Raw genomic sequence first — 13,842 nt, 5'->3', positions numbered from 1 at the left:
CACAGGCAACACAAGCCTCTATTACATAACAACCCTGGTGGGGCTCTGGAAAGCCCATGAGGGAATTATTAGTGCTGAAGCAAAGAGCTTAGCTTCCATTTCACTGCTATTATCAGATACAGGAAACTCTGGGGAAACTTCATCCTCTGCAAAACAGTCTGATTAACCTAATATCCTTAAAACCACGGCCAAAAGCAAATAGAGAGGCAGAGCCAAAGGGGCTATTTGAATGGAGAAATCTGATTCAGTCTCATAATTCTCAGCTGCCCTAAGTGTTAAGACAAACATAGACACAGCCAGGACTTTGACAAAAGGGTCCAGTTCTTCCGTAGGAAGGTCAGCAGGGTCCCTTCTGGGTCCACATTCCTCTCTATCACCTACGTTGGGAATAGAAGAGAGATGATTATGGGGCTTGAATCTGTGACCCCATGGAACATCTGTGGAAGTCTGTTTGATTTAGGGATTGGGGTATAATAGGGCTGATTTCATCTGCACCTGTTTTTTTGGTGCTCTGAGGACAAACGTCGTTCACACATGTTAACAGGACAGAAGACTCACAGGGCAAGTGAGGCAGCAATGCCGTGATATATGAGTAGAGCTGGGAACCACTGCTGTGTAAAGATGCCTCTGGGGGGTATTATTCATATTTGCTCCACTACCTATTTTTGTGGAATCTTCCAATTCAGCCTTGAAATATTTCAGATTTGGGAGGGACTTGGATTGTGTGCATGTCTGTGTGTGTATGCATGTGTGTGTGCCTGTGTACATGATGTGCATGTGCGTGTGTGTGCATGTGTGCAATGAAGGATCCTGCAGGGAGGCAAGCCGGGTAGGCAGAGATTCTGGCCCCTCTGAGATCCCTCTGGTTGGGAATGTATTTGCCACAGTAGGAGTCCAAAGAGTGGCAGGAAGGAGAGGTGGAGAGTTGCTGCTGTCCTGAGGAGGCCCTGAAGCCTGCCACTCCCCTAAATAGCAGTGGGCTCAGGACTCAGGTGGCCCTGATGGACACTAGCATTCCCCCCTTGAAAAGTGGAGGTTTGGCCAGGTGCAGTGACTCATGCCTGTAATCCCAGCACTTTGGGAGGCTGAGGCAGATGGATCACTTGAGGCCAGGAGTTCAAGACCAGCCTAACCAACATGGCAAAACCTTGTCTTATTAAAAATACAAAAATACAAAAAGAAAGAAAGAAAATAAAAAGCCAGGCATGGTGGTACATGTCTGTAATCCCAGCTACTCAGGAGACTGAGGCATGAGAATCACTTGAAACCAGGAGGTGGAAGTTGCAGTGAGCTGAGATTGCGCCACTGCACTCCAGCCTGGGAGACAGAGCAAGACTCTGTCTCAAGAAAAAAAAAAAGAAAAAAGAAAACAAGAAAAGTGGAGGCTTTAGTTCTCAAAAGCCATGAGGAACCTTCTTTGGTGCCTCTTTCCCCATTTCCTTATTTTGGAATAGTTCCTTGGACTTTGTCCTCCAGCCATTCTGTTGCGTTGGAGAAAAGGAAGATACAGGGAATTATCCATGTTAGAGTCTTCCTTTCTCCCCAGAAGGGAGACATAAACTTTTGTAGACCTCAAAGAATAAAGAAAACTAAAGGAAGACGCACCCAAGCTGGGATGTTAACATTCAACTGCGTTCTGGATCTCCAGGGGATCTGAATCAATGGAATGAGGCTGTTCTCTGCCTGCCCCTACCCACTGCCGGTCCTTTAAGCACACAGATTGAGAATGTGGTTGGATGATATTTTTGTTGTGACTGACACCCACCCCTACCACATCCTCCTTGCATTTCTTCTAAGCCTTGACTTATTCCCCGCTCTGACTACAGCTACTTCACTCTGGGCTCTTGATACAGAGGGGATGTGGCATGGAAAGCAGAGGAAGGAGCCTCTCTGGCTTTTGAGTCTCCAAAATGTAGGCCAGTGGGACAGGCAAGTAAGGACTCAGATTCTCGAATGACAGTTTTGGAAGAACATATGGTGGTTGCTGGTATGGAGTCTGCATACAGGAGAGTGGGTCAGAAGGGCAATGAGACCTTTAGGGGTCCTTTCTTGAACTAAGCCCTGGGGTTGGGGGTAGACAGTGACCAAGCCCTGGGGCTGAGGACCCTGGGGGAGACGTGACAAGACCCCAGAAAAGCCATATGCCTTGGGAGCTGCAGAATGGTTCATTTGAGAGACAGACAGAGACTCAGGAAGGGAAGGGCCTGCAGAGGGAACTCGGGTTAACTAGGGGCCTGCATGGGTGGATGGTGTGGTCTGGAGGGAGGATGCTGGGACAATTGGCAATGAAGAGTCCCTGCCCTTTTTAGACAGGTTCCAAATGGAGCTTAGCTACCACCCAGGAAAAGCAGGGGACCCTGATCGACTGTGAGGACGTTTTAACCAATGCTGTATGATGGGGACTCAACAGAAAAATTAAGTTGATAAACAAAAAAATTAAAAAGGTCTCATTTCTTGTCCTCCTAATTTTGAGGATCAAGATGTGTCACCAGATAAAGTGTGTCTGTGGGTCAGGGCTGGCACCAAGTACTTTACAAGGGAGTTCCTAATTAAGGAAAGAGGCAGCTTTCTTTTCATCTTTACAATGGCAGAAAACAGAAACACAGCAGCAAGTGGCTGAAGGTACACTCGTAGAGGCGGGTGGCGCTGCTCCCATGAGGCCTCTGTGGCAGGCCTGTGGGGTTTACTCAGTCCACTGGGAGGCCATTGGAGGGCTGTAAGTTGAGAAATGCCAGGTTTAAGCAGAAGAAGGACCTGAGAAGAGTAGTTCATCTTTTACAGCTTTTCTTTTCATCTAAACACACCTAGAAGTGGATTCCAAAGGTAAGGCCTCCAAGGCTCAGGGAGGGGAAGTGGCATGCACAATGTTATACAGTAAATGGTGAAACTGGATTCGTCGGACACCAGGGCTTTACTGAGTCCTCCCCACATTTCCAGGAGCTGAGCTCTGGCTGAGTGGGAAACAGGTCACATTAGGATGGCTTTCTAGTCCCTGGCTTCTTACCTCTGACTACAGGAGCTCCCCTCCAGCTCGTGGTTTCCTGCTGCCTCGCAAGCCACGGTACGAATGCCCATCACTTACCTTCCTTCCGTTCACGAAGAAAACCAGCTCGTCTGATCGTGATGTGGAAGGCATTGCACCTGTAAATAGGTTCTGCTTTTCAAGTCCAGGTGGGAATGCTTTTTGCACCAGCCACAGAATTGAGTGGTAAGGATTTAGGTCTAAGCAACTAGACTCTCTCCTTACGTAGATGCAGGTGGCCTGGAGCCTCACAGCACAGGAGGTGGAGACCTTGTTTCACTGTTTAAGTCTAGGGCGCCCATCCAGTCCAGCCTCTTAACCGGAGCCTCACTGTGCCTCCCACCAATCCCGACTCTGAAGCTGACTCAGCACACAGCCTACACCTCTTCTTGCTTGTTCTGAAGCTTGAGGGCGTCAGCATGAAAACCGAACAACAATCTAAGCTTACGCCCACGCTGCACACCGCCTCAGCCCTGGGAACAGACCATGATTGGATTTCACTTTTCTCAAAGACAAGTGGGCTTTCTGAGACCTCCCACTTTCCCTAACTTTTTTTTTTTCTAAGTTTAGCTGCGGAAATGTCTCCTCATGGGAGATGATGTGGTCAAGTCCGATCTGTGCCACAGTTGAAGTGGAGTTGTGAGGTGCCTCCAACTTCTTCCCGACCCCCAGAATTGTTCCGCTGGAAAAGAGTGATCTAGTTAAGACAACCACTGTACAGATAAATAAACTGAGGCCCAGAGAGGTGGGACTGGTAGGTCGGAGTCACGCAGAAGTAAGTGGCAAAGCAGGTACTAAAACTAAGATATTTGGCTTGTTAACACCTGTAAAGTGTATCGACAGAATCCTTGATTAAAAAAAAAAAAAAAACCAGCCAGGTGTGGTGGCTCACACCTGTCATCCCAGCACTTTGGGAGGATTGCTTGATCCCAGGAGTTTGAGACCACCCTGGGCAACATGGCAAAACCCTGTCTCTACTAAAAATACAAAAATTAGCCAGGTGTGGTGCCACATGCCTGTAGTCCCAACTGCTCAGGAGGCTGAGGCAGTAGGATGACTTGAGCTTGGGAGGTTGAGGCTGCAGGGAGCTGTGAACATGGCACTGTACTCCAGCCTGGGTGAAAGAGCGAGACCCTGTCTCAAAAAATTAAAAAGAAAAATATCATGTTTGTTCTTTATGAACACCTCCAATTAAATATTTGTAGATGAGATTAAGCAGCTCTTATTCTTTCAGCTGAAGTAATGCCTAGAACTTGGCCTCATGTATGGGTGAAGCAAGTAGCTGCTTACGTGCCTGGCTTCAGGAGAGCTGGCAAGACCTCTCTGTTCCCCGACACTTCCTCGATCAGTTCGTGGAGCCCTGGCACCATCATCTGAGTCAACCCTTTGTCTTCAGATGAGCATTCGCTGTGTGGCAGTGATCTGTCAGGCCGGAATGGTAACCTCTTGCTCTGGCTAATTGAGGAAGGTCCTCTCTTTCTCCTGGTCCTGATGCGGCTTCAGAATCCTTCCTAGAGCTACTCCTCAACGAATGGAGTTGGCAGCTTCCAAATTTCTTGAGAATTCTAATGCCTAGGTTCTCTGACATTCCAGTTTTCATGAACTCATGGAGACAAGTGTTTACACACATGCCTGTGTGTTGGTTTGAGTTTGTATATGGGTGTGTTACACGTGTTAAACAGTTGCCAAATACATCTGCAACGGTGCGGTGACCGAAGCTAGAGATTGTGCTGTGAATTAGGAAGGACCTTCAGGTCACGCTTGGATCATATCGCTCCTGGTGCTACCAGGACCTTTTTGATCATGTGACTCCTGTTCAAAACCCCTGAATAGCTCTTTGCTTGCAACATAGGTTTAAACTCCTCAGCCCAGTGCACAAGCCTTCCATGAACTGTTCCTGTCTCTGGCCTCTGACTCTTTGGCTCTTAAAAAAAAATCTGCTCCAGCCAAACTACTCTTCTCATATCCTTCTTCTGCTTAAACCTGGCATTTCTTAGCTTACAACCCTCCAATGGCCTCCCAGTGGACTGAGTAAACCCCACAGGCCTGCCACAGAGGCCTCATGGGAGCAGCGCCACCCGCCTCTGTGAGTGCACCTTCAGCCACTTTCTGCTGTGTTCCTGCCCTCTGCCACACTGGCCTTTCCCTGCTTCTCCAATACGCTAACTTCTTTCTTGTCTCAGGCCTTGGGCCATGGTGTTCACTCACGGCTGGTGTCTTCTTGTTATTTGGGTCTGAGCTCTCCCCTGATCACATAGTCTAAAGTAGCACTCCCATCACTATTTTCTCTTTCTTTTTTGAGACAGGATCTTGCTCTGTTGCCCCAGTCGGAGTGCAACAGAGTGGTGCAATCACGGCTCACTGCAGTGTCAATCTCCCAGGCTCAAGCGATCCTCCCACCTCAGTCTCCCAAGTTGCTGGGACTCCAGGCATACGCCACCATGCCTGGTTAATCTTTTATTTTTTGTAGAGATGGGGCCATCCCTTTATTTTCTATCACCCTGTTTCATTTTCTCCATAGCATTCATTACTACCTGACATGGACACTTGGTATCTTTTTATCTGCTTTCTTCACTAGAATATGAGCTCTGTGAGAGCACAGATGTTATTTTCAGTTCACCCCTGTATCCCAGGGCCTAGAATGGTGCCTACCAGAGAGTACTGTTAGTTGAATGACTGGAGAAGCTTCTCCAGTAGGCTCTGTAATGATGAGGACTCTGTCCCTGGTCCATGGTGATTTCGCTCCCTCTCTCTTTAGCTACCATCAGAAAGCAGCTCCGAACCTCCCTTCTTGCCTTTCTCTGGAATCCAAGAGCACCTGCAGATCCAACCCACTGCTCCTTACTTTTCTTTTATTAAACCAGGATTCAAGAAACCTGTCTCAAATTTGCCACTGATTAGTTGATCATCTTTGCAGTGTTTGTGTGTTATGTTCCCAACTAGGCAATTCGCTCCTGGAATTTCCAATAGCTGGTTGTATCTGCCGCCATGGGCACCATAAATGGCAACTTATTTGTGGCAGGGGCTGGTGGATGCTTGACTGATTACCCAAGGTACTTTAAATGGAGGAAACATTAGTGATTTGTTCATTCTTCATTCATTCAACAGTAGTAACTGGGCCTCTGCCTTGCACCAGGCACTACGCTAAGGGGTAGAGTATGGTGGAGAATAAGAGCTACATGTTTTCATCCTCTGAGGCCCTTAAATTTTAGTGAGACAGTAACATGCAATTAAAGATTGATGCTTGTGACATGCACAGATAAATCAGCTATTTTTTTCAGGGACAGGGATCAGAAAAGATCTCCCAAAATTATTTATTAGAATAAACCCTTCAATGTCAACATGAAATTCAAGCATGCCAAGTGGAACAGTTTTAGAGCACTAAAGCTGGATTATGGCATTAGATTTGTGAGATATAAAAGTACTTTGGATTAGAGAACATAATACTTTAATTGCTGGGAAACTGAAAACTGACTGTGAATGGCTTTAGAGAAGGGTTTTCAAACTCCTTAGAGCCAGGAAAACCTTTGTTTGAATGACATCTTGTGAAGTGTAAACAAATTAAACAAAAAGTTTACGTCCCTAGCTGAGGGGCCTGGGGTAAAGACCTGAAGTCTTCTGGCTTTCTTTCCTTCAAGAAACCCCCAGAACTCTGGGGAGCTCAGTTTGAAAACCACCCACTTCAGAGTGAATGAAAGGTTGCTCACAGTCAGCGGGGGTGGGTGCAGTCTCTGTCAAGTTTTTCTGACCCTCCATTCTTATTCCAGACCATGGAAGAAAAGCACCCACTACATTTTTTTGTTTGTTTCTTCTTCTTCTTCTTTTTTTTTTCTTTTGAAACAGAGTCTCACTCTGTCGTCCAGGCTGTAGTGGCGTGATCTCGCCTCACTGCAACCTCTACTTCCTGGGTTCAAGTGATTCTCATGCCTCAGCCTCCTGAGTAGCTAGGATTACAGGCATGCACCACCACACCTGGCTAATTTTTGTATTTTTGGTAGAGATGAAATTTCACCATGTTGGCCAGGCTGGTCTTAAACTCCTGGCCTCAAGTGATCCACCCACTTTGGCCTCCCAAAGTGATGGGGATTACAGGCATGAGACACCACACCTGGCCTCTTCTTTTCTTCCTTAATGAAAAGGGAAAACTAAATTTATTCACTTTTAAATGGATTTTTTTCCAGTAGGTGAGAGAAATTCCACATATATTGACTCAGGTGCTTGTATGTTTGTTATAAAAAAGGTCTTATGATTTACATGAAAGAATTCCTGGCACCCAGTGAAAGAATTAATACTGGAAAGAACACTGCCCTCTCCCAAAAGCCAAACAAACTTTATTTCTGAAAAAAAACAAAAAAAAAACAAAAATCCTCTGTAACACATCCTCTTGCTGATGAAATGGAAAAGTACCAGCCACTGCTATGGTGTCTCTGGGGCACTAGCTTCTGCCCGGAGCTTTCAAAACCCAAAGATGGAACACAGGCAGTGGGGCGCTTTATAGGACCCTGAGAGCGCAGGCTGATCATTAACTATCTGTATTCCAGATCTTTTGTTCTCAGCCTTTTTGATTTCAAGGCTCCTTTCCTTTCCCTCCCAGCTCCCATCTTCCTGCCTTTGCTGAGCCACGCACAGCTGAACCTAGGGAAAGCTGAGTGCCAGCGAGGCCTTGGGCTCTGCAGGAGAGGGGTTCTTTCCCTCTCAGGCTGGGGGTGGTGGTGCTTAGAGATCAGAGGGGTTCTTTCCCTCTCAGGCTGGGGGTGGTGGTGCTTAAAATTGTGAATCTGGAGGAGAGCTTGGTCATGGGGGTGGGGGTGGGGCACATGGAGAGAAAGCCCATCTCCTATTGGTGTGAATAGGAGGTCAAGACTGCCAAATGGGTGGGAAGTCTTGCCTGCCCATTAATGCTTCCTGTCCCAGATTCTCAGCAAGGATTAATATGCGGAGCAGGAGGGCTGTGAAGCTGAGGAGATTCAACCACTTGTCTCAACAGGGCCCTGGCAGCCTTCCTGCTTCTGCCCTACCAAGCTCCTCAAGTTCATGGCTGGGTTGAAGAGAAAGGACACCTACCTGATACCACATTTAAACTCCAAGGATATTAGACTATCTTGCAAGGCACTAGGCTGAAAGATGAAGTTTTCTGTGAAGGAGACTCACTTGGCATGAAGCGCTCATCTGCCACAGTGGACACTAGAGGGCAGTAGACCAGCATCTGCTGGTTGCAGAGAGGCAACAAGGGCAATGGAGACAGTAAGTGGAGCAAACTTCCCGCCCAGAGGAAGACCACCCCATCTCAGGAAATAAGCAAATAAATAAATAAATAACCCGGCTCATATAAGAAAGGTAAAGGGGAGAGAAAGTCCAAGTGGATACAGGCAGGCTATTTGGGAATGTGTCATATAAATGCTTAAAAAGAGTCATATGTCAAGGAAAATTCAATGAACAGTCTAGAACGAACACACGCATAACTGCAGCAACTTAAGGCTTGGGGACAGCTGCAGGGAGGAGGAAAAGTAAAAGAGTTACCAAAAGTATTATCTTACTGGGGCAAGGGGTGGAAATATGGGGACAGATGGAGCAGGAGGCCTGGAAAGAGTAACTTTTTGCAGGGGAAATATTTGATATTTGGTTTTCAAATAGAGGTAGAGAAATACGTGTCTGTCAGAGTAGGCAAATGGAAGCGAACAACTTATGGTTCAGGTGAACTTTCAAAGTAACAAGAGAAGAAATGGAATTGCTCATAGCTTGAATACACCAGCAAACAAATGAAAAGGAGAAAATGGAAACTACAGTGTACATGATATATACTATATGTAACCAAATTATAAATAATATACATAAAATAAATATAATTCGTATGAAGTAAAGAATTAAAAATTTTAATCATAAGAAATATAACTAAAATGGATCCTACCACTTAAAATTAATTATCAGCAGATTTAACTATAAGAAATACTCAAATCTAGATATCCTGTATACTATTTATAAGAAAAACATCTAAAGTAATAAAAGGGAGGATAAAAATAAAGACTGGTCAAAGAGACAACATGCTAATGTAAATGATAAGACAACTTGTTATGGAAGAAAATGGAAAACATTAAAAATGTCCTTGAACATGGAACCAGAAACAAATGGACTTACAGATGAATTTCATGTAATCATTAAGATAATGGCAATATTAAGATAATGGCATATATAAATGGAAATTCTCCCCAATTTGTCTTATACACCTAGTAAAGTTTAAATACCATAACCCAACACAGATAGTGAAAAAGTTGTAGAACCTTGTTTATGAATATAGATAGAAAAATTCTAAGTAAAATATTAGTGAATAAAATCCCTCAGTGTATCAAAGGATAATATGCAAAGTAAGGATTATTTCTGGGATACAAGGGTGGTTAGTCAGAAATCTATCAACTAACTTAATCCATTTCATCAAGAAAAGGTGGAAAATTGTGATGAAATCAATAGATACTGTTAAATTACTTGATAAATTCAGCAGTCATTCCTAAGAAAAACTCTAAAGAGAAAAAATCAAGAAGAAACTAATGTAACAAGGCTGTTTACAAAAACTAATAACCAATATTATTCTTAAAGGCAAAGTATAAAAAATTCAATTAAAATCGGTAATTAGATATGGATTCTCTTTCTTGCCATTATTGTATAGCATTGCCTCGGAGGTTGTAAGAGAGGTAGTAAGATAATGAAAAAGTGGAATAACTGGTAAGCGTTGACATAAACACTGGCAGAGAAGAAAACTTGATCTGGTGATTGGATATATTATAAATACTTTAAAATTAATAGCTTTTGCTACTGTATATATAAGCACTTAAAAATAAAAGCAGAAAAAAATTCCATTCACAGTAACTCCAAAACATAGAATATGTAAGAATAAAATTAACCTCCTCCCTCCAGAAGTATAGGATCTACTCATGAAAGAAAATCTACGCAAATGGCAAGACATATAATGTTCCTAGATGCAAAGTTAATAAAAAAGTAAGTTCAATTAAAATTAATATATAAGTTTAATTTATATATTATACTTTATAAATATATCTATGAAATAATATACATGTAATAAAATAAATATATGTAATAAAAATATAAATACATTTGCAATTTGAATTAGAATCCCACCTAAGTTTTTAGGGGAAATTGGATAAAATGACTTTTTTTTTTTTTTTTTGAGACGGAGTTTCGCTCTTGTTACCCAGGCTGGAGTGCAATGGTGCGATCTTGGCTCACTGCAACCTCTGCCTCCTGGGTTCAGGCAATTCTCCTGCCTCAGCCTCCTGAGCAGCTGGGATTACAGGCATGTGCCACCACTCTCAGCTAATTTTTTGTATTTTTTTCAGTAGAGACGGGGTTTCACCATGTAGACCAGGATGGTCTCGATCTCTTGACCTCGTGATTCACCCACCTCGGCCTCCCAAAGTGCTGGGATTACAGGCTTGAGCCACGGCACCTGGCCAACTTTTTTTTGTATAAAATCAAATAGCTAACAAGAATGTAGAAAAATAAGAACAGTGAGGGAGAAAACCTGAAAATATAACATGGAATTTCTAAGGGAAGGGCAGACTTAAAATATAGAAATGTTACATATATGTAAGTTGTGTATTTCTTTGAATGTAAAATTATTATTATTATTATTATTATTTAAATAGAGCTGGGGTTTCACCATATTGGCCAGGCTGGTCTTGAACTCCTGACCTTGTGATCCGCCCACCTTAGCCTCCCAAAGTGCTGGGATTACAGGCATGAGCCACTACACCTGGCCAAATTATTCTTTTCTATAAAGGTAATCTATCCAATGTTTAGCTAAATGTAACCTGTTACTTATACCTATGTAATATTTGCATATTAATAAACTCACAAATTGGAAAGAATAACTGATAGATCTGTGTGGTAGGCCAGGAAGTGAGAAACACATGGATACATGGTGGGGGAACAACACACACTGGGGTTACTGGAGGGTAGAGTGAGGGAGGAGGGAGAGGATCAGAAAAAATAACTATTAGGTACTAGGCTTAGTACCCGGGTGACAAAATAATCTGTGCAATAAACCTCTATGATACAAGTTTTCCTATGTAACAAACCTGCACATGGACTCTGAACTTAAGAATTAAAAAAAAAAAAAGAGAGAAGCAACAGAGACCTCTAAGCCCCTGTCCCAGCCCTGTTCTTGAACTTTTCCAAAACCTGAGTGTATGTGATATCAGCAGTTTCAAGATACTAAAAGGAAATCAAGTCCATCTCTACTCCTATTCATTCAGCTTCACTTCCCCAGTTTTTGTAAGGTGACGCAAAACACTTCCATCATAAACTTTTGGCTCAGAATTAGGACATCTTGGCCCCACAGGCACTTTAACCTGAAAGGAGAAGCACAGCAAGTATAGCAACTGCCACACGTCATTTCCCTTCCAATAAACTTTTATTAAATTCACAATTAAGCATCAGTAATGACAAGTTTCTACCAATAAGAGGCACTAGCAGTTTTGCCCAGAGTTAATGATCAAAGGCTTTTATCATTGAAAGGGTGCTTGATCATTTACAGAGTCCACTGGTTAAAAAGATGGCATCTTATGCTTTTAGCCCAACTATCACTGTAATGATGTTTTGGAATTGGACACACAATGACAGGTATTTATCTAAATTAGTGATATGAATTAAGTGTGTAATATAATAGACACTACAAATTGTCACTCTAATTTTTAAAGGCATTAGGATATGAATCTTATGATTGAAACCTGCTATTCTTTAACATCTACTATTTTTGTGAATACTTGCTCATCCTAATTGTTCAAGTTAATAAAATACCGCTGAAATGATTAGACTTATTTTGTAAAAATGCAATTTCTGTAATATCGGAGGCCTTGCCCTTACAGTCTGTGAAGTATAACAGTTTTTTAATTAATTAATGTTTGTGGTAAATGTGTCTTCCTATTTTACTGTTAGAAAAATATGCCAGTGACCCTACTTTTGCTGTTCTGTCTGGCACAGTGAGTTTTTATGGGTTAAAGACTCTCTCTCTCTCTCCTCTCAGAATAAGAGACATTGAAAAAAAAAATAGAATAAGAGACATTGACCGGTGAGCCAGCCAATGAGCCAAAGAAACAGATCTTTCCTTTCTACTACCCGCCTTCTCTTTTTAACCTGGTCTGACACACATCTAAACTTATCCTTCTATCACAAAATTACTATTAATAGATGCAGAGCTTTAATATCTAGCACACAGATCCCTGACAATAATAAATATTTATTTAAACAATAATTAAATATTTGTTTATTTAAACAATAAATAAATGTTTATTTATTTGTGTTTTCAGTATGAAAGTTTCTTTTCTTATGTGTGTTTCCAAACCTCACTTGGGATTGAACATCCTCTCTGGTATAAGACTGCATTTCTGCAGGAAAATGCAATATAAAATAGCTAAGAAATAACCAAAAAACAACTCTGAGGATTTTGTGCCCCTTTGATGGCAAAAGGAAGATGGTGATGATTTCAGCTTTTGGACACTAAACCAAAGGACTCAAAAGTGATTTGAGATTATTGTTTTACTCGTCATAAACAATGATCCCCTGGCCTCCCAGGTGAGGAAGAAGTTGTATCATGGACGTGACTCATGGCAGATGAGGACCAGTTGGAGGCTTTGGATGGTTATTTCCCAAAGCCTCTTCTAAATGAACACGTGGGAGTGGCAGGAACCCAAGGACTGTGGTGAGTTTGTGGTGCTGGAAACAGCTCTTACCCACCCCCAAGAGCTGACAGCGAGCCTTCAACTTCACATTCAGAGACCTCGCCTCAGTGGCTTAGAATTGGCCAAGGTAGGGGTATTTACACCATGGAAATTGTCAAAACATTATACATCAGGGATTTTTCCATTACTAGCACCCCATTGGCTTTGAGGGAATCCAATCCTCAGAGTTTTGTGGGCAGACAATTTTTCCAAACTTTGGGTAGATTTCTGAAGAAAAAAGCATGAGCAGTCTCTCTTAAGTTGTTCCAGATTAATAAAAACATTATCATGCTTTAAAATCATGCTGAGGTAGACTTTCAGGATAATGCAAGCTAAAATGAGAATTTTTGAGTTTTGGTTCTAAGCTTCATTATATCTTTTGGTGAAAATTTGCATCCTAAAATATAATCATGTAGTGATCTAAACCACAGAGAATAATTAAAAAATGCTAAAATTATCATTGGCAGTGGGAGCCAACCTATATATTGCTCTGATTTGAGATTTTTAAGGTCAATCATGTATTCTTTAATTTTCTAGAAAACATAAGCTTAAGAAACACAGATGGACCAAGGTGTAAATGTTGAAGGGTCATCTCTGGGAATCTAAAAGAGATTAAAAGAAGAAAGGTAGTTAATAAAACATTATTATATTAAAAATGCTGTAATTCAGAAGATAAATTATGATTGTTGTTGTTGCTTTTTGGTACAGAATCGCTCTGTTGCCCAGGCTGGAGTGCGGTGGCACGATCTCGGCTCACTGCAACCTCCACCTCCTGTGTTTAAGTGATTCCTGTGTCTTAGCAACCCAAGAACCTGGATTACAGGCATGCATTACCATGCCTGGCTAAGTTTTGCATTTTTAGTACAGACGGAGTTTCACCATGTTGGCCAGGCTGGTCTCAAACTCCTGGCCTCAAGTAATTCTCCCGCCTCAGCCTACCAAAGTGCTGGGGTTACAGGCATGAACCATCATGCCTTGCCAGAAGACAAATTACGTTTTTAAAAAATGAACAAGTCAATGTCTATTTTATTCATATCAAAATTATATAATTCTCATATTTGTTTCAGTCCTTGGGTCATAAACCTCCTT

The 13,842-nt window shown here is 42.4% G+C and overlaps 1 protein-coding gene and 1 pseudogene across 8 annotated transcripts in view; both read right to left on the bottom strand.

Annotated features, from left to right (window-relative positions):
- Positions 1-3,462, bottom strand: part of AOX2 (aldehyde oxidase 2) — an 81,946-nt gene extending 78,484 nt beyond the window's left edge. For 7 of the 8 annotated variants that reach the window (XM_017973606.5, XM_054257760.2, XM_054257763.2 and 4 more), the window contains exons 1-2: positions 3,083-3,462; positions 320-377 (exon numbers count right to left, since the gene is read on the bottom strand). In XM_017973606.5, coding sequence (XP_017829095.1) covers positions 320-377; positions 3,083-3,136 — 112 coding nt within the window. In that variant the 5' untranslated portion in view covers positions 3,137-3,462. The remainder of the gene's footprint in view (positions 1-319; positions 378-3,082) is intronic. The other variant, XM_054257762.2, reaches the window with a different exon arrangement.
- AOX4P (aldehyde oxidase 4 pseudogene) overlaps positions 13,302-13,842 on the bottom strand; it is a 44,228-nt pseudogene continuing 43,687 nt past the window's right edge.

This window comes from Callithrix jacchus, chromosome 6 (genome assembly GCF_049354715.1).
Source record: "Callithrix jacchus isolate 240 chromosome 6, calJac240_pri, whole genome shotgun sequence".
In the NCBI taxonomy this organism is placed as follows: Eukaryota; Metazoa; Chordata; class Mammalia; order Primates; family Cebidae; genus Callithrix; species Callithrix jacchus.
Note: the sequence above shows the minus strand (reverse complement) of the source record. Positions and strands in the feature narration are given on the sequence as shown.